The sequence below is a fragment of the Ciconia boyciana genome, chromosome 22, assembly GCF_034638445.1.
Source record: "Ciconia boyciana chromosome 22, ASM3463844v1, whole genome shotgun sequence".
Taxonomy (NCBI): domain Eukaryota; kingdom Metazoa; phylum Chordata; class Aves; order Ciconiiformes; family Ciconiidae; genus Ciconia; species Ciconia boyciana.
Genome location: NC_132955.1, coordinates 622,462 through 641,043, shown reverse-complemented (window position 1 = coordinate 641,043; position 18,582 = coordinate 622,462). Strand labels below are relative to the sequence as shown.

The following is an 18,582-nucleotide window of genomic DNA, read 5'->3' as shown; positions in this document are numbered from 1 at the left end:
TGCCCCCGCTCCCCCCGGGCCGGGCCCTGCCGCGCTCGATAAGAGCAGCCGGCCCACGCGTGCCGGGCCGCGGCCCGGGCCAGGTGCAGGCAGCACGGGGGGGCTGGTTTGCACCGAGCAAACCACAGCTCCGGCGTCAGGGCCGGCGTTTCGCTGACGGAGGCCCCGGTTCCCGGAGCAGGGTAAGGCAGGCGCCGCACGCAGACAGCTGAGCTCGCACGCCGAGACCGCGTCGCTTCAGAGCCTTTATTTTGGAGAAGGTTAAAGCCTGTAGATACAGCAATAAAATATACAAAAAAATAAAATTTTTTACAGTATTGAATGCTGCCCAGGGCTACAGTGACTGCAGCTGGAGGCAGCTACACATGAGCACGGGGGCAAACGGCCCTCATTTCCCCCCCCCCGAGCACCTCCCAACTTCACAGGGCATTCCTGTCCCCAGGGCCAGCCACAGACACCCGCTCCTGCCCACACAGAGTTAAGGGGGCTGGCCCAGACCCCGCAGCCCTTTCCCCCTTCCCCTGGAGTCCTACGCCCTGCCCTGCCCTCGGGCTCCCTGCCCGCAGGCTGCGATGCCAAGGGAGCAGTCCACGGCTGGGAGCTGTGGGGACGCCCCACGGACTTTACTGGGCAGAAAAGCCAGAGCCACGCGATGGGTCCGCCCTGCGCCACAGCAGCGTCACTGGTACAGATGATTGAGGGTTTCTTCTCCACCCAGGGCCAAATCAAGACACATCAGAGACCCGTAAAGCCCAGGGCTGGTGCCCAGCAAGACATTTCTCCGCTGATGTTACCCACAGCCTCAGTGCCAACAGCTCCCACAGCCCTGCCCCGAAGCGCTGGGCCCAGCCGAGCACAGCACACAACCCCGTCGTGCCACCCCCCTGCAGCAGCCGCCCCGTTAACACCACGGGCTTCCAGATACTGGGGGGGGGGGGGGGAGGGAGCAGGCAGCTCTCCCACTGCTTCTCCCTCCCCTTCCTTGCTCATCCGTGTCTGCATGCCCACTGCATGGAAAGGGGAGGGGGGTAAATACTGAACCACAACCATCGGCCAGCACAGCTCTCACCTCTCCTCGGGTCCTCGAGCAAGGAAACCTGCCCTTCGCCACACCTACATCTCCGTCAAGCGCTGGCCAACAGCACATTCCTCTCCCTACGCACACCCTGCTCCCTTCAACACTTGCCACCTCCTACCTTAACAGCGACAGCCAACCTCCAACAAAAATGCCACGTGAAGCCCCCGAGAAGCTGCAAACCCACTGCCTGGGACATCACAAGCCATGCCAGCGGGAAGAGGGCCAGGCCAGCCATCCACTGCAGGTCACATCGGATCCAGCAGCCTCCCATCCTCCCCCCCCGGGTCCAACAGGTTTGACTGCGCAGCGAGGGAGGCACAGCTGCGCTCCTGTCACGAGCCGGGCCACGGGGCGAGCCATGGTCTGGGCAGGCTCTGTGGTTATACCCAGGTCCCAAAACAGGCCCAAGGTACAAATGGTGCGTGCTCACAAGCACGCACTGGTGGTGGGACATGTCACTGCCCTGCCCCAGGACAGCCTTCGCACCGCAGGGAAACCAGTTGTCCCAGCAGGAGCCCTGGGGCTGCTGGAGCCAGCTGGATCTCGTGCCCGCAGCAGGAAGGTGGTGGCAAGCACAGGCAGCCACCAGAACTCCCTGCTCCCAGCAAAGCCCAGGCTGAGCCCAGCAGAAGCACTGTCCTTGCAGGGCAGGAGTGCCTGGGCCCATCCACCTTGCAGCTCTGAGCCCTGTGCTGGTCCTCCTGGCCAAAAGCAGGGCCAAAGGCGCAGAGAGGAGAACCCTCCGCGAGCTCTGGGAGGGCTGCTGGGGCAGCAGCAACACAGACCCCCATCGCACAGCGCGCCAGGTAACCTGTGCGGAGGCCAGGACCGGCCGATCCCCTCTCAGGCATCCGGAGGCAAATCGGGGCTTGTACGATCTTCATGGGCTTTTGGACTCTGGCAGTCAGGAAAGCAGCTTTCAACAGCAGGCAGCACAACCGGGGCTGCAGAAGCGTTTGTAAAAACTGAGGCTGTGATCGGAGGCTAATAGGCACTTGAATGAGCAAAACAATAATAAAAAACTGTTATGGAAGGAAATAGAAAAAGGTTCATCCCCCCTCCCCCCAAAGAGACGAACGGAAACCACCCTGGAGGGGGGGGTGTTCGTTTGGGTCAAACAAGGAATCGGTGGCAAGGACCCCGGCCCCCAGCTCCTCCCAAGGAAAGGCCCAGAGCAACCGCGACGGAGCAGGGCGAGACCGGGGGAGCTCGTTGGAGGCGGGAAGCCCGAGTCCTGGGAGGGCCCCCGCAAGCGCCGGCGGAGCACCTCACATCGGTGAAGAAGCACACTCCGGGGTCAGCTCCATGTCGAAGGTCAGGGACTCTGCGGGGAGGCACAGCCGGAGGTTACAGGACCCGTGCGTGGCTACGGCCAGGACCCCCTCGGGTGCCGAGTCCCACCAGACTCACCAAACTGTCCTCCTGCGTTGGCCTCCGCTCCCTCGCTGCTGTTGCCAAACTGCATGAGCGAGTCCAGGGTGCGTGGGGACATGGGCAGGTCGATGGTGTTGCTGAAGGAGGTGCTGTCCGAGGGAGGAAGGAAAAAGCACAGAAGCCTCCAGAGTCAGGGCCTGGCCAGAGCTCTCTGGCACCCCCTCTCCCCCCCCAACGGGCCCCAGGGCACGGCACAGCCTGTCCCAAGAGCTCTCCAGAGGAAAGGGGCCCCAGGAGGGGAAGAACAGGCCTGCGGTTCGGGCAACGGGCTGGAGCCTGGCTCAGCCCCCGTGGTCTCCCCCTGCCCAGGCTGGGAGCCACACAGCACCCAGGTAGAGTCCAGGCAGGGGTGGGAAGGAAACCCCCCCCCTCAAGCAAGGCTGAGCACTCAAATGACCCCCAGCGCTCAGACACCCCCCAGGAACACTCACGGGGTGACACAGATGAACTTGGTCTTCAGATACGGAGCAGCACCTGCAGAGGAGCGAGCAGCCTTGTCACCAGCCACCGGAGGAGGAACCCTGCTCTCCTCCCCCCCCGGAGCACAGACCCGCAGACAGCACCCACCCGCCCAGCCCCTGCGCAGCCCTCGCTGCCCGCACCCCGCGGGGACCCCAGCGCGCAGCTGTGGCTATGCCCTCCAGGGATCGGCACAGGATCCCGGCTGGTGACGGCTCTTCCACCAGCGCTGTCCCTGGAGCCTCCCCGCGACACAGGAGCTGTGCTGGAGCGCAGAAAGTCAACGACTACCTGAGTCAGTAGCTTCAGAGTGCTCCTGGCTCTCGGAGCGGCAGTACTTCCCAAACGCCTCCTCCTTGGGGATGTCTGGGTACAGGTACACCAGGGGGGACACCAGGATGTTGGTGGCATCCATGATTTTGTAGCCCATTATGATCTCCGCAAACGACATGTTGTTCAGCTGCTGCTTGGTGTAAGGCTCCACAGACTGGATCTGGGTCTTCCCTGTACAAGGAGACTTTTGACACAGGGCAAGACACCTGCGTTCCTTGGGCAAAGGCAGGGCCTTCCTCAACACCCCAGAAGCAGCAGGGACAAGATGGGCCCGGGGCCGTGCTCAGCCTCACGAGGCACCCAGCAGAGCACAGGGCAGGACGGGGACCTGCCAGGTGGTTTCAGTGTTGCGGAAAACTGTGCCACACAGGCAGCACGTGGGCAGGGACACCCAGGAGGCAGAGACCAGCAAAGGGCACCCAGGCTCAAAGAGTCAACCTAGGCTGAGGGCTTGTCAAGACAAGGACAAAGAACAAGTGTCTTATCAGGGGGTTCCAAGCCCCCTTCGGAGCCAGGAACGCTGGCTGAGCAAGGCACCGCACCCAGGGCGGCGAGGAGGAGAGCAACGTACCGCTAATGTCCTTCTCCACCCACGTGAAGGTGATGCCGCCTTCCTTGCTGCTCTCACTGAACCGCAGCAGGAAGGTGCCCGGAGGCTTGGTGCTCAGGATGGCTCGCTCCCGCTCCTTGCTGATGAACCCCATGATGTACCTGGGCAGCAGGAAGCGAGGAGAGCAAGGATGGGTCAGGACACCGGGGCAGCTACTCCGGCACGTGAACCCTGCCAGTCCTCTGCACAGCAGCAGGAGGACCTGGCCCAGCCGCCCGCAGAACCACCAACATTTTAAGGATTCCCAGGTGGGTTTTCACTCTGAACCAGCCAACAGGGCCTGGACAGAAAAAGCATCCCAGGAGAGCCCACCTGCACCTAGACAAGGCACCCCACTCCACCAGGACAGGACTCATGGGACCCCTCCCAAGGCCCAGCCCAACCACGGGTCTCTGGACCGATGCTGGCCGAGGCTCACCCTTCGTTCCACAGGGCCAGGATATACTTTTTCACTAAGTCAATGATGTTGTCCAGCCAGACCCAGAAAGAGAAGCCTTTGCCAGCCATGTTCTCCTGAGGAAGAGGGCAGAGAGGCTGTGAGCATGGCTCGGAGGAAGGGAACAGCCAAGGGAAGGTGCTCAGGGGAAGAAAGGGAGCTGTACCTTGCAGAACTTGGCCCAGGTGATCTGACAGCCGGAGTAATTCACACCTGGCCCTGGCAGAGAACAAGAGCATCAATATTTAGATAAAGCTGTTCTTCCAAAGACACCATTTCCAGGGAGCAACCCAAGGTTTGTGGTGTTTGGAAGAAAGCCAAGCAACTGAAAATTATAGCTCCCCTCCCAAACAATACAATCTTGCTCCTGTATTGCATTTACAGGTGGGGAGCCACCCCGAGGGACAGCAGGGACGGGCAGGACACCCACACCGGGTTACCTAGAAGTTTTTCTGCCAGCGTTGTCAGCTGCTCGATGCTGAGGCCACGCTTCGTGGTGGAGGAGAACTGCCAGCTCAGTACCTCTGCCACCTGGTCCCAGGTCCCAATGGGGGGCTTGGTGAAGAAGTTCACGTTCTGCACAAGGGAAAAAAAACCAGCCCTGAGCAGGACATGGGACAGAAGCAGGGCCAGGCCCTGCCCCAGCCCTGCTCCCAGGCCACAGCTTCCCTCTCCCTCCCTGCAGCCTGCCTCCCGGGACGCTCTGGTCCCAAAGCCTGCGCTGCTGCTCTGTTAGCTGTCCCCACAGCGCCGTGCCCTACCTTGGGGTTGTTGGTCAGCATGTTGTACCACAGGATGGACGCCCAGGCATTGGGCATCTGGCAGATGTTGGAAATGACCACCACAGGCAGTGAGTGGGTCTGCAAAGACAGGATGTGACCACAGGCTGGGACATCTCCCAGGGCTCCTCTGCACCCAGGCCCGTGGCAGCGACAGGCAGTAACCCACAGCTCACCTCCAGGTCGATCTTCAGCCCCTGGTGATACACCTCTGTCTCGAAGGTGATGAGGTGCAGCTCTTCAGTGACTATCAGCGAGGCCTAGGGTGGAAGAGGACACAATGAACGTGCAGGAGACACGTGCCCTCGGCCTGACGTACGGCCATCAGGCCCAATGCTACTGCTCAGGTCTGGGTGGACAGGGCTGGTCTGGCAGCTGCCGACACGCCAGCGGGTGCCTGCGGACACCCCGCTCAGGGCAGGGCTCCTGCTTCCCCTCACGGCTCAGCTGCTCAACAGGGAGCAGAGCTGCCGGCAAAGGGCTCTCCTACCCCGGCCCCCCAGGGCTTACGTCGCAGTTGGCTCTGCCTCCGTTACCGCACCGCTGCTCCCGCAGGGTCTGCGGAGAGAAGGAACAGGCTGAAGCAACACCGTGACAGCGCACAGCCTTAACAGGAGCGGCCTGAGAGCTCGTGGTACCTACCAGGTGCTTGAACTCTGCTGAGAGGCTGCCGTTGTTCGACTCCTCCATGTTCATGACCTTGGTGTTTGTCCCCAGGATGTTAAACTTCCTGGACCTTGAAAGAGGAAAGACAGAGCATGGCTGACAAGGCCCTCTCAGAGCAAACGTGCAGTAGGATGTTTGCCAGGATTAAAAGCAGAAGCAAGAAAAAAACCAAAACCCACAAAACATTGCACTTACCCCCGAAGTGCTGCAACATCCCCGGAGTCCCTAGGAAAGGGGAGAGAGACACCCGGTCACGGCCGTGGCCTTCCCACCCTGATGCAGACAAGCTGGTGTGTGGGACTGGCTGCATCACAACATCGAGTCCCACAAGCCCCCCAAGCTGTCCCCCCACGTGGGAACGAACCCTTGGCACCCAGTGCCACCCTGCACCCTCCCCTTCTACTGGGGGTCACACTGGCCCTTGGTGCGGAGACGGAGCCTGACCCAATGCAGCAGGAACAAGTCCCAGCCCAGTAACCCCACCGAGAGCACAGGACTCACTTGTCAATGCAGACTTTAATTTTCAGCTGATAGTTCAGCTCTGGAAACTTGACCAACAACCTGCAAAGGGTCAACAGATGTAGCGCGTGAGCGTGAACATCCTGCACACGCGAACAACTCCAGTTCAGCACGGCATCTGGCGCAGACTGCAGAACAGCTGGATGGACGGCAGTGCTGCGTGCATCCCCCAGCCAGCAGCACCACGGTTCACACCACAAAGCCCACAGGGACGCAGCATTGCCCGGCTCCTCTGGCATCCCTGAGCCCATCTGCGTGCCAGCCTGTGACTTGTCAGCCCCAGCACCCGTCCCCAGCACTGATGCTCCCCTCAGCCCCCAAGGAGGGCTTGTTTTGGCTGCTGACTGCCCGCACCAGGCAGGCATCTGCTCTGAACACACACCCTCTGTGCTGCTCTGTGGCCAGATGCTGCCACATGCCAAGGGGGCAACGGGGGCACAGGTGGCAGATGGTGAACAAGCCCCAGGCAGAGCCCGGTATAGGAGCAGCCTCTCTGTGGAGGCTGGCAGGGGACACGGGCCAGGCAAGAGGCAGCTGGCCAGGGACGCACTGATGCTTCCTGCCGCCCGCCCCCGCAGTGGGATTTACCAGAACCCCAGCTGCCTCCAGGAACGCAGCAGAGCCCCAGCCAGCAGCCGCCATCCCTGCACTGAGTCACACAGGCAGCACTCCAGCAGGGCCAGCCTGCTGGGACTCATTCCCTCCCAGCACCAGCGCTCCCCAGGCAGGCTGGAGACTGGATCCACACCAGCATCTCCTTCAGAGAGATCCTGCTTTGCTTTCCCCCGCACGGCTCCTTTCCCACGCCCATAGCGCAGTGGGATTGCAGGGGCCAGGGACCCACCTGACTTTGGTGGTGAACTGCACGCCAGTTTTGATGACCAGGGGCCGGTCGGGGTGCATGGGCATGCAGGGCTGCCTCTCCACAACAAAAGCGCTGCAGGGGAAAGGCACAAGAACCACAGTCAAACCTCTGGCCGGGCCCAGCACGCTCACTGCCCACCCCTCCACCCGCTGCCTGTGACCGGGGGACTGCCCACAGCTCCCTCCCAGCCCTCGGCACCTTTTCATCAGGTTCCTGAACAGCTCCACAATCCGCTCCTCCAGCATGGGCCGGTGTTGGACGATCGGGTCGCCCTTGTAGGACACTTTCTGCTGCAGTTCTTCCAACTTCTTGATCTGCTGCCGGGTCTGTAGCTGTGATTCGGCAAGAGAGGTTATCCTAGGGGAGCAGGAAGAACCAGCATTAGCTCTGGCTGCCCAGCCCCGTGCAGTCCCAGCCCACAGAGCCCTCCTCTTCCCTCACTTGTGCGAGAGAAGACCAAACCAGTAGACAACAGAACATGTCTGTGTCTCCTGGCTCAGTGCATTTTTCTAGACCACGTGTTACAAAATAAACCTGCACGCACCCACGTTCTGCAGACACACACCAGGAACAGGAACTTCTCACAGCAGCCTTAAAATCCCATGGGCCTGGGGCTAACCGTTCCAGCACTAGTGCCCACTATCGAGAATCGGTCCGACTAGTGGGTTACATTTATGCTTGCAGGCATCAGAAGCCATTTTGCAAGGATGTTTCCAGAGGCAAAGAGCTCATTTCCACTGAAGGTGCTTGAACGCCACCTCTCTAGGGACTGATGCAACCCCCAGCCAGCTCCTACCAGTTCTCGAGCCGGTCTAAGCAGATATTCGGTGGGCCGCCAATGCAGGCAATCTGCTGCCGTCTCTTCCAGTCTGCCAATTCCTCATCTGCCAGCATCTTCTGCACATACTCCATGGCTGACAGCAGTCCAGCCAGCTCGCTCACAATACCCTGTCAAAAAAGAAAGCAGAACCTTCAACACCCTCTGACTGCCTCCGAGATCTGCAAGTTTCACATGCACAGACAAGAAAGAAGTCGCCCAGGGCTGTGTTTCCAGCACTGCTGGCGGTTCTGGCCATGCAGGAACACCAAACTCACACCCCAGACAAAGGGCTCCGCTGCACCCCAGGGGGATCCGGAGGGCCAGCTGCATGACATACCCTTCGCATTTGGTCCAGCGCCGTGAGCATCTGTTCCAGCTGCTGCATTTTCTGCCGGGTCACCGACTGATTGTTTCCATTCAGATCCTGCATGTCTGTGCAGAGAGGTGAGAAATGTTCAGCCACACACACGGACTCCTCCTACCCTCCCAAGCATCACACGAACAAAAGACTCCCACTGGGAAGGAGCAGGCACCCTAGCAAGCAGCAGTCTCACACAGCCTCTAAGCACCTTGCTGGCTTTCCCGCATGCACAGCGGTGCCATCACCTCCACATGCCATTTCTCTGCTCACAGGCAGAGCTCTGGTTCAGCTCCCCCGGAGGCAGTGTCAGTGACAGAAACAAGAGACGAGGTTTCTCCAGCTGCCATGCAAATGCTCTGAGCCTAAGCCACTCTTCTTGCTTGGAGAGGAGGCACCGGGAGGCACCACCCTCCAGCAAGTTTCCTCGCAGGAACACACTTTGGTTTGGCAGATGCTAATGGGCTTCCGTTACCTCCTTGGCTTTTCAAAGTCTTGTAGTTAAAATCAAAGTCATCCTGGAGATTCTCCACCACTTTCATCTTCTGCTCCAGATCCTGCAAGGCAAGAGATGTGGATTTATTCAAAGCACTAAATCACCACGGTGGGGAAAGGAGAAGGTGCCTAGGCAGCACGCATACCTGCACCCTCTTCCTCACATCCTGCAGATGCTGCTCCAGCATCTGCTGCTTTTCCGTCACTACAGCTGCGGTTGGATGTGTTGCCTGTCCCCCTTGCTGCAGAGGGGACAAGGAAGGCATTAGAACAGGGCTACAACCCAGGGATGCTCCCCTTCCAGCCTCAGGAGACTTTGCAGGAAGAGTCTTCACCCCCTCACTAGCAAAAGCCAATGCGGCTGGCTGCTTGCTCGCAGCATTAGCTGCGGGGCTGCACAGCAAGGCGCACCCCACGCAAAGGGTGAGAGGAGACAGATACACAAGCTCACAGCCACCCCAGGCAGAGAGCACCCAGGCTGCATCCTGGCAGGAAGCAGCTGCTGCCTGGAGAGCAGAAGTTATCGGCCCCTGCGGCTGGACCATCCCTCAGCACAAAGCAGCCGTCGTTACTGAAGGAAGCCAGTGGGGAGCTTCGGACTGGAGCTGCCCCACAGCACCGAGTACCCGCACAGCGCTGCGGGGTGGGCGGCAGGACGGCAGCCCCAGGACACCTGAGCCACTGACCTGGGCTGCGGTGGCAGCCGTCTGGAGAAGCCGTGACTCTTCCCACAGGCAGCGAGCCACGATACGGGCTATTTCCATCGGCTTCTCCAAGTATCTGCTCTGTAAAAGGTTCAAACCCCCAAGGTTAGCAGGCACAGTGTAACTCCCAGGATCTCCACACCCTTTAGGGCTGCGGGTCGTGAGCTGTGCCAAGGAACCCGTTGGACTTCCACAGGCTCCTCCCGCAGCCCCCACGCCAAGCCAGCACTTCCCACCTCACCTGCAGGAACTGCTTGATGCGCCGCAGGTTGTGCTGGTACAAGACGTTGGACTCCTGCAGGAAGCGGCTGTACTGCTGGTCGATCTCCCCCAGCAGGTTGTGGAACACCAGCGTGGCGTGCGACTCCTTGCTGGCGGCATACGCCCTGTGCAAGGGAGGGCAGAGTGCTGGGTGCCCAGCGCAGGGGAAGGGGCAAGGCAGCGCTGCGCACCCCTGCCACCCCCCGTGAATTTAACACTCCAGCCGTCTTCCTAACCTGCACCAGAGCAAGGGCCAGAGCAGGCCTGACTTGCTTCATGCCAATAAACTGAGCCCTCAGCCTGCACCCGCAAGGGCAGGGCGATAGAGAGGTTTTGGACTCGTGCTTAAAGTCTGGCCTTAAGCCAGGCAGACAGCGCACACAAGCACCTCACCAGTCCCACGTGCTCTCTGGACAGGATCCAGGAATCAGTGCTCTGTGTCAACCTCGTTTATAACGGAGGCCAGCGTAAGCCAGCCCTGTACAGAGACACCTCCGCTTTGCAGCTCCCCCTTCTCCTGGTCTGGGGTCTGACACCGTGCGCAGAGTCCCGCTCCCCTTCGCATCACACGCGCCTCGGGGAGGAGGACCAGTCCTGCCACGCGGAGAGCCTAGGGAAAGCGGCAGAGCTCCTCCAGACCGCCTCGGCACCTGCTGCCACCCCAGGGTGGGTGTCCCGAGCAAAGTCCCCATGTCAGCGTTTCACAAGGCCTTACCAGTCCTGGCTCTCAATCCACGGGGCCAGGAACTGCCGGAGCTCCATGGGAAAGCTGTCGCTGTAGAGCTGGTGGAGCTGCTCCAGGTATCGCGTGTCAAGCTGCTGCAGCTGGTTCCACTGTGCCATCCTGGCCAGCTCCGGAGACCTGGTGGGACGGGCACGCGTGCTGCTCAGAGCTGGCACCTGGGAGCCTCCAGGCTCCCTCCCGCCAGCCGTTCGGCAGGACCCAGCCACGACCGCTGCTCCCCTTTGGGGAGGGCTGATGCAGCCAGAACCAGAGACAGCCGGGGCACGGCGAGCCCAGGGCGCACAGCTCTGGGAGCGCTGGCACGGACAAGGGCCGGACAGCGCCCGTCCCTCCGAGGGCAGCACGGGGCCAGGGCAGCTGCTGGGTGCGCAGCTCTGGGCCCACGACACCGCAGAGCTCCAATGCGCCCCGAGGGATGAGCCCAGGCCCGTGTCCCCGCAGAGCCGCTCACACGTCCGGGAGCTCTTCAGCAAAACCCACTCTGAGCTGGCAGCCATGGGACCAGTTCAAGCAGCCCTGGGACCGGCACCGGTTTGTGCCTCTAAGCTGGGCTCCGGCAAGGCAAAAGTGGCTGCTGCCATCACTCACGGGCAGGCCTGGGTCAAGGGAAGGCAGAACCACAGACCAGAACCGCATCCTTAGTGTGGGAATAACGGCACGCACGCCTGGGGGAGGGCGGGGAAGGAACTCCCTTTTCGCAAAAAGGGCAAAGCCCTTTTCGCACCCGCGCCCCAGCACTCGGCCCCGGAGCCCCTGGCAGCGCAGGACGCAGCGTTGCGTGCCTGCAGGGCGAGTGGCAAAGCAGCCAGAGCACCAAAAAGTGAGGGCCCGGCAGCACTGCTCCATCCTGAGAGCTCAACTGGAAATACAGCCGAAGGTGAGCGCAGAAGGCCGCTTCGGCCCCGGCCCAGCCTGCCCCTGCCCGGGCGAGCTTCCCGAGAAGAGCTGCAGCAGAAAGGTTTCACTCCAGCCGCCCCAGTTGCAAAGCTGAATAAAGCCCAGATTCTGACTCATTCTCTTTTCACCACATGTCATGAAATTAATCTGAAACATCTGAGATCAGAAGACCAGAGCTCACACCGGCAGCCGGTGGCCATTTGCACGGACTACAGGAGCACAGCAGGCAGGCCCTGGCTGCCAAGCTGAGCCCCATCCTCTCCCCCCGGCCCCGCAGAGGATCTCTCAGCCCACAAACCCCGAGGGCTCGGGGAGGCTCGGTCCCCCCGGGCCGGGCGCAGCCCCAAGCGGGTTGGGCCAGACGCAGATGCTCTTACAAACCCAGACAGGTAGGAAGCCTCGCTTCGCGCTGCTCCTCACACCACAGGGTCAGACCAGGATTAAAAGTTACGTCATAGGCAGCTCCTAACACCGTCAAACCCCTCAGACCTGCACGGGGCTGCGCAGGAGCTCCCCGAGCACACGGAACACAGCTTTGGGCTTGGCTTCAGGAGTTGAGCTTCCGTCTGTCCAGCTTGAGCCCAGTGAGCTCCGAGTTTCCCCGCATGAGAGCACGCTTCCCAAGTGCCTGCCTTCGGCAAAGCTTTCTCCTAGAGAGAGGCACCATTTCCCAAAGCTTTCCTACCTTCTTGCCACGGGGGGGAAAGAGGGGTCTTGGGCATGTAGGTCACCAGCGACAGGTACAAGGCTTTAATCTGGTGCCAATGTCTTCCAGGCGCCCCGCGGCCAGAGGCACGCATGCCTGCCTCTGCTCCGGGAGGCAGGGAAGGAGCTGCAGAGCTTACAGTAAGTGCAGAAGGCGGAGACTGCCAGGAAACAACAGAAACAAGGAAGAAGCAATTTTCGAGTTAGCAACTTGTGTATTGATGGAAATCAAACTAACACTAACAAGGGGATGGCAAGCTGCGCTCAGGAAGCGAAGGCACAGAGCTCTGCTCGACGCCAGCAGAAAGTCACTTCCCTGCAGAAAGCTGTTTGCTTTTCCCAAAGGTCACTGCAGCGAGCGACATGCCAGCTGGGATTTGGGGACAGCCAGCGCACCAGCAGCTGGCACGGCCGGTGCCACAGGAGCAGGGGGCAGGTGAGGGGGCCAGCACCAGCCACGAGTCCCAGGCTGGCCCCGGGCTCAGATCGGGGCACCGCAGCCCATCCCGCAGCAGCACCGGCGCAGGAGCCTGCTGCAGCTTCTGCAGGGGCAAGCCATTGCGATGGGGCAGCCCCGAGGAGCCGGCACGAAGGAAATCACAGTGAATGCGCCAGGAGGTGTGAAGGTTTGAGAACCAGCCGGCAGTGGGAAGGGTGCCGGGAGGCACAGAGCAGCACCCAGCAAGCAGAGCTTCACTCAGCGAGGAGGCAGACGGGAGGAAGGCCGTGCCACCCCTCCAGCAAACCAGGCTGCTCCATCCTGGGCCCCAGAATGGGCTGGAAGCAGGCGAAGACACAATGACCAGACCCAGGCCCACAGCGACAGCAGCTGCTCCACGCACGAGCCAGGCAGGCCTTCATTAGGCAGGACAGATATTTACAAAGTCTTAATGGCAAGTAAGACTTCCCTGGGCACGCAGCAGCATCAGGCAGGAGTTTTGAACCTTGCCTGGGGCACAGAGCTCGATGCTTGTGCAGATTTCCAGAGACAACCATGGGCACCCTGCCACCACCTGCAGTTGCCCACCCGCAGCTTCCCTGAGTCCCCGCTCGCCCGGGAGGGGCTGGGCAGCACAGGGAGCTGGGCTCCTCTAGCAGCTTCTCCAAGATGGGCCCACAGACCAGATCGCTGCCGCCTGACACTTTCAGCATCACTGTATGTCATGCTCTTCCGATCTTTGCTGCATGTGACACTGTCCCCATTTTTCTGGATGCTTTTTGTAACAGGAGAGAGAGGAGGAACATCCTGTTGTGGACCGAGACAGACACTGGCACTTGACATGGAGCTAAAGAGGTTTTTAGAACTTCACAGCATCGAATAGCCCCAAAGACAGGAGCAACATCCGCAGGACATTAACCTTGAACGACTGCCCTCTGGTGCAATCCTCAAAGAAGACCACGTGAACCAAGCCTGTTTTCAATGGAGCAATAAGTGAAAGGGAGGAGGAGAGAGACGCTGGCCCATGCAGGAGCCCGTATACAACAGACACTCCTTCAGCCTCGGAGTAAGACCTGGCTTGATGCGACAGGGCCTTTGCGGCCCCAGAACTTTTGCTTTCTGCAACTGCAGACCAAGAAAGGCTGGGCCATTAGCCACAGTTCATGGCTGGGTACTGGGCATTGCATCAAAGCCCCTGCTTTGCGGTGGATTCAGCTCCTTGCTGGCTGTTTGTCTGGCTGCAGCAGCACGTGGAGCACTCCCTCCACGCAGGCGGCTGTACTGCACTTGCAACCCCTTTAACTTGGTACTGGAGGCTATTACTAGAGCGTGAACCATATGGTGCTTCTTCTGGGGGGAAAAACCTCAACAAATACATGGGCCAGGCAAGAGCTGCAAACCCACAAGTCACCAGAGTCCCCTGCCTGCCGGTGAGCTCAGCCACCTCACTTCCTACTGCACCACTGCAACGGCACCCCTGCGCCCAGGGGTGCTTCACCAGCCTGCCCAGAAACGGCAGCCGCTGCCCCAGCCCGTCTGCTGCCAGAGCAGCGTCCCCAGCCCTGAGCCGAGGACAGGCGCTGCTGGGCTGCTGCTGTGGCATCGCCGTCGCACGGGAGCTGGCTTCCCGGGCAGCCCCCCACAGCGCCCGGTGCGGAGCAGCTCATGGATGGACTTTCCCCTCTCAGGCTGCAGCAGCTGAACCCTTGATCCAGGCAGATCTTCCACAAGAAAGCCACAACCTGGGTATTTCAGGGCAGTGCTAGAGCCCCAATCTGCAGAGCACCAAAAGGCTGGAGGCAAAGCCCCCAGGCTGCTGCACGGCAGCGGCATTTGGACGGGAATCAGCCACTTCTCACTGCTACACATAGCTGCAGGATGAGCCACCGTGGCAGCCCGGGCTCCTGCTCAAGCGCGAGATCCTCCCCGCCGCAGCGCATGCTCCGCAGCCGCAGGAAGCCGGTGCCCCACCAGGGCCCCAGCGCTGCACGCCATCGTACCGATCCCTGAAAAACAGAACTAGTGTATAGCGAAACACGAGCTGCTCTGCCTCTTCCCACTGCAGGCATCTCCTCGCAAGGCGAGCGGCCGAGGAAGCAAAGGAAGTCACTGCAGACCACACACACGAGTACAGAAGAACCACAGCGGGCTCACCCCACGTGGGAGTGGAGCAGCAGCCTGCAGGGACGGCCGCTGCCTGCTAGCTGTGCCTGCAGCCAGCCCAGGGCAGGACACGGTCTCTGCTCGCTGTCCCCAGGGGTTCCACTGCACCCAGTTCTCACCTCGAGGGATGTCTCAGCAGAAGGAGCAGGTCACACTGAGTTTTTACAGCCCCCAGCTCAACCGGAGCCTGAACTGGCAAACCCTCCGCACGCTGCCACAAGAGCAGCAGGCTGGGAAGAGCCTTGAGACGTGCTTTGCTAAAATGTGGGCTCACACCAACAGAGACAGCTCTGCTGCAGCAGGCGACAGGAGGGCACGCAGCCCCGGGGAGGGAGCCCTGTGACGGAGGCTGCCCGGCCCACCATCAAGTCAGGGGAGGATGCGGGAAGGCAGGACCAGCTGGGAGCAGGAAGGGGTCAGGAAGCCTCCTCTCCCTCCCTCCTTCAGTGCAGCATCGAGCTCCAGCTCCTCCCAGCATCAACAGAAAGCAGCCAGGCAGCCCGAAGCACCCACTGCCCCAGAGGGAAAGGGTCCCTATGACGCTCCTTACTGTCAAAGCCACCAGCATGAGGGAAGCTCTGATATCATCAGCCCCAAAACACCGTGCAGGAGCCTCTCCCCAGCCAGCCCTGCCACCAGGAAGCCTCCCTTGACAGGGTTTAAAGAGCTGAGGGTTGAACCTTTCCGATTCCGCTGGGCTTGCCCGTCTCTGCGGTTAGCCTCTCCTCCTGTCTCTGGAACGGAGCCAGGGAGCAACCAATGCGGCCAGAGCCAAGCATGGCATGATGCAAGCCCAGGGGTAAACACACTGTCCAGAGCTCAGAGCAAAGCTGCTAAAAGTAGCTCAAGAGCTAAAGTTCATCTTTCTTTAGCTCCCCTGCAAGGGCAGAGCACCAGGGCCAGGCCCAAGCTGTGCAGTGTCACCGGCAGCTCGGGACAGCTCTACACACTCCAACAGCCTTATGTGAAACAGGGCTGCTGCCCTGGAAGCAATCCCGCAACTGCCTTCCATCTGCTTTCTCATTTCTGGGACGCACCCGAGAACACCCCTCACCTGCAGCCCCACAACAAAGCAATGACTCCCGGGGCAACGCATACAGGGGAATCATCGGAGAGGGCCTTGAAAGGACTGTGGCACTCCTCGTCCCCTGCAGGGCCACGAGCAGGAGGAAGCTCAGTTACTGGTAACGTTGCATAGGTCACATTAACAGAGTTATCACCGGCAGGAGCATCACGGAATCATGACAGACGCCATCAACAACACTTCACAGGAGCCCCGGCTTTCCAACAAACAGCACTGCACGGCTGCACCGACACCAGGTGCCTCGCTGCCCCCCACTTCCACACAACCATCAGCAGGCTAACGAAAAACTGTTCTTCTACAACAAAGCAGCTAACTACTCCAGGCAAACACAAGAGCAAGTTTTGAAAGAGCTACTAGGAGAACTTGGCTCCGATCCTCTGGAGAGTTTTCAAAGCCAGCCCTGGAGGGGGAAAAAGAGCAGTGATGCAGAGATTTGTGAAAGGAGAAGAAGGTGACAGTGCAGGGCAGAGGGGGGCTCCAGGCGACCTCGCAGCCACAGGGCTGAGTTCCCAGATCAACCCACATGCCACAGCTGGCTGTTCCTCATCGCAGCTCAGCAGCTCTCCAGGGCCCATCCCAAAACCTAACTCCTGCTGCAGGAGCCGAGTAACACGGCTGCCACCCCCCCAGGGCATGGGATGCTCAGCCGCACACCCCTCCTGTCCGCTGCCACCACCGCTCCAGCAGCTCTGACAGATCCACAGAAAACAGCAGAAGAGGCTCCACTGGGGAGTGATGGTGACAGCCATCGCCTTCAGGGTGGAAACAGGGGTCAACTGCCCTGACGTGCACGCACAGGCAGGGCCAGCGCCCTGCAGACGCAGAAGGGACCTTCTCAGGAGCCGGCCCAGGGCAGCTCACCCTCCCTGCCTGGGACACCACCCCTGCTCCCCCCGCACTGCCGGTCCTCCGGCTGTGCCCCTCCAACAGGCACACACGGGTGTGCAAGTGCAGCCTGTGGAACAAGAGTCACACACACCTCGGGACAGCAATGCGGGACAGCATTGCCGTGCCGAGCGGCGGGAAGCTCGCGGGCAGAGCACAGGCCAGCGGCAGGCAGGAGCGGTGGGCAGAGCATCGGGCGGCTCGGCCACACAGCTGAAATATTCACCCAAGATGCACAACCCAGCAGCTCTGCTCCGCACCCGCTCCTCGGCCACTGTGCGTCGCACCTCCTGCCTGCAAGGACGGTTATCAAACCAAAGCCTGGTCCAGGCAGAAGAGCCCCAGCGAGACGTTGCCGAGCAGTTCTGTTCAAGGGGCGGGTAAAGCTGCAGCCCTGAGCTCTCAGCTCGATTAGGGATGCGAGTCAGGTCTTCTGGCCTGGGCCCGCCCAGGTGCAGGACCCCCAGTCAGGCTTCCAGTCTCGGTCACAAGTCATTTCATCAGCATGAAAATTCCACCACTGGCACAGGCTGCATCAACATCTGTCCTAAACCCTCGTTCAGGCAATCTCAAGTCTGTGGCCCAAGGGCCGTCCTACAGTTAAATCCCCCAGAGCGCATGGACCGCGTGAGCCCACCATTGGCCTCAAAGCAACCAGACCAGGCGGCAGCTCCTCTAGCCCTGCCAGCCTGGACACACTTCCCTCTCTGAGAAGCCTGTTTAGGCTTTGAACCTTCTGTTGGAGTTTGTGCGGTGTAAGCACGTTTCACCAACAGACCCAGCTCTGCACCGGTGCTTGGGGAGCGGGGACCCCATGCGCAGCGCACGCCGCCGTCAGCGCCGCGAGAGCTCAGGGTCGCAGCAGGTTCTGGGAGCTGCCCCTGCCCAGGAAGGACTTGCTCTGGGAACTGTGGGAAGGAAAGAAATCCCATTTGCTGTAAGACCAGAGGATTAGGTTAATTAGTACCTCCACCGATGACGGCTCCCGGGAGCCAGGGTGCTGCCCTCACCTGCTGCTGGGCACAGCGGCACCAGCCCCGGCCCCGCCGCCGGGACAGGCCGCAGCGGGAGCGAGCTGCCGCCTCCCAGCAAAAGTGAAACCGCCGGCTGTCCGCGGCGCCGGCCCGACGGCAGGGACAGGCCCCGCACCCACGGGGGAGGCTCCCGGGAAAGACCCCCTGCGTGCGGCTGGCGGCTGCGCCCTCCGCCCCCGGCCCCGCAGCCACCCGGCAGGCCGGGGCCGCGGCGGGAGAGGGCCCCCCCCGCCCCGGGCGCAGCAGCCGTGCCCAGCCCGCCCCCGGGCCGCTCGACCGCCCCCGCCAGGGCCCAGCCCCACCGGGGTGGGCAGCCGCAGCCCCGGCCCCGCGGCAGCGCCCAGCGCCAGGGCAGCTCCGGGCCACCGGCGCCGCAGGACGGCCAGCGGCAGGCCCCGGCCCCGCCGCGCTTGGCGGCCAGCGGCCCAACAGCCCCCGCGGGACACCGGCAGCCCGGGCCCTGGCACCCAGCCCCGGGCCCTGGCACCCAGCCCCGGGCCTGCGCACCCGGGGCCCTGACACCCGGCTCCCCGGTGCCAAGCGGCCGCCGGGGCCCAGCAGCAACGGGCCCGGGCACCCGCGGCCCTGGCCGAGCCCCCGGCACCCCGGCCCGCCCGCTCCCCCCCCCCGCGCTCACCGGCGGTCCCGGGCGAGGCGGGGCGGCAACTCCCAGTACCGGCGACGATCGCGTCCGGACCCTGCCCGAGTGACGAGAAGCCTGCTGCCCGCCCGGCCCCACCCCGTTACGTCACGCCGAGCGCGGCCAATGGCGGCGCGGCGCTCCCGCTGCCCCGCGAGGGACGGGCCCTGACG

At 61.7% G+C, this 18,582-nt stretch overlaps 1 protein-coding gene across 3 annotated transcripts; it reads right to left on the bottom strand.

Moving 5' to 3' along the window:
- Positions 1-227: 227 nt before the first annotated feature.
- On the bottom strand, positions 228-18,504 carry STAT3 (signal transducer and activator of transcription 3). Of its 3 annotated transcripts, none has more exons than XM_072886026.1 (24): positions 18,407-18,504; positions 10,533-10,679; positions 9,798-9,942; positions 9,539-9,637; positions 8,999-9,094; positions 8,833-8,914; positions 8,337-8,431; positions 7,976-8,127; positions 7,378-7,536; positions 7,159-7,251; positions 6,297-6,356; positions 5,991-6,020; positions 5,772-5,865; positions 5,640-5,687; positions 5,306-5,389; positions 5,112-5,210; positions 4,791-4,926; positions 4,517-4,569; positions 4,333-4,427; positions 3,876-4,015; positions 3,260-3,475; positions 2,944-2,986; positions 2,489-2,601; positions 228-2,402 (listed from the first exon to the last, which is right to left on the bottom strand). In XM_072886026.1, the coding sequence occupies exons 2-24, from the start codon at positions 10,658-10,660 to the stop codon at positions 2,347-2,349; spliced, it is 2,316 nt and encodes a 771-aa protein (XP_072742127.1). In that variant the 5' UTR covers positions 10,661-10,679; positions 18,407-18,504; the 3' UTR covers positions 228-2,346. The 3 variants fall into 3 exon arrangements, with proteins under 3 accessions (XP_072742127.1, XP_072742129.1, XP_072742128.1); XM_072886028.1 differs by having other exon boundaries at positions 3,263-3,475; XM_072886027.1 differs by lacking the exon at positions 18,407-18,504 and adding an exon at positions 12,145-12,343.
- Positions 18,505-18,582: the final 78 nt, after the last annotated feature.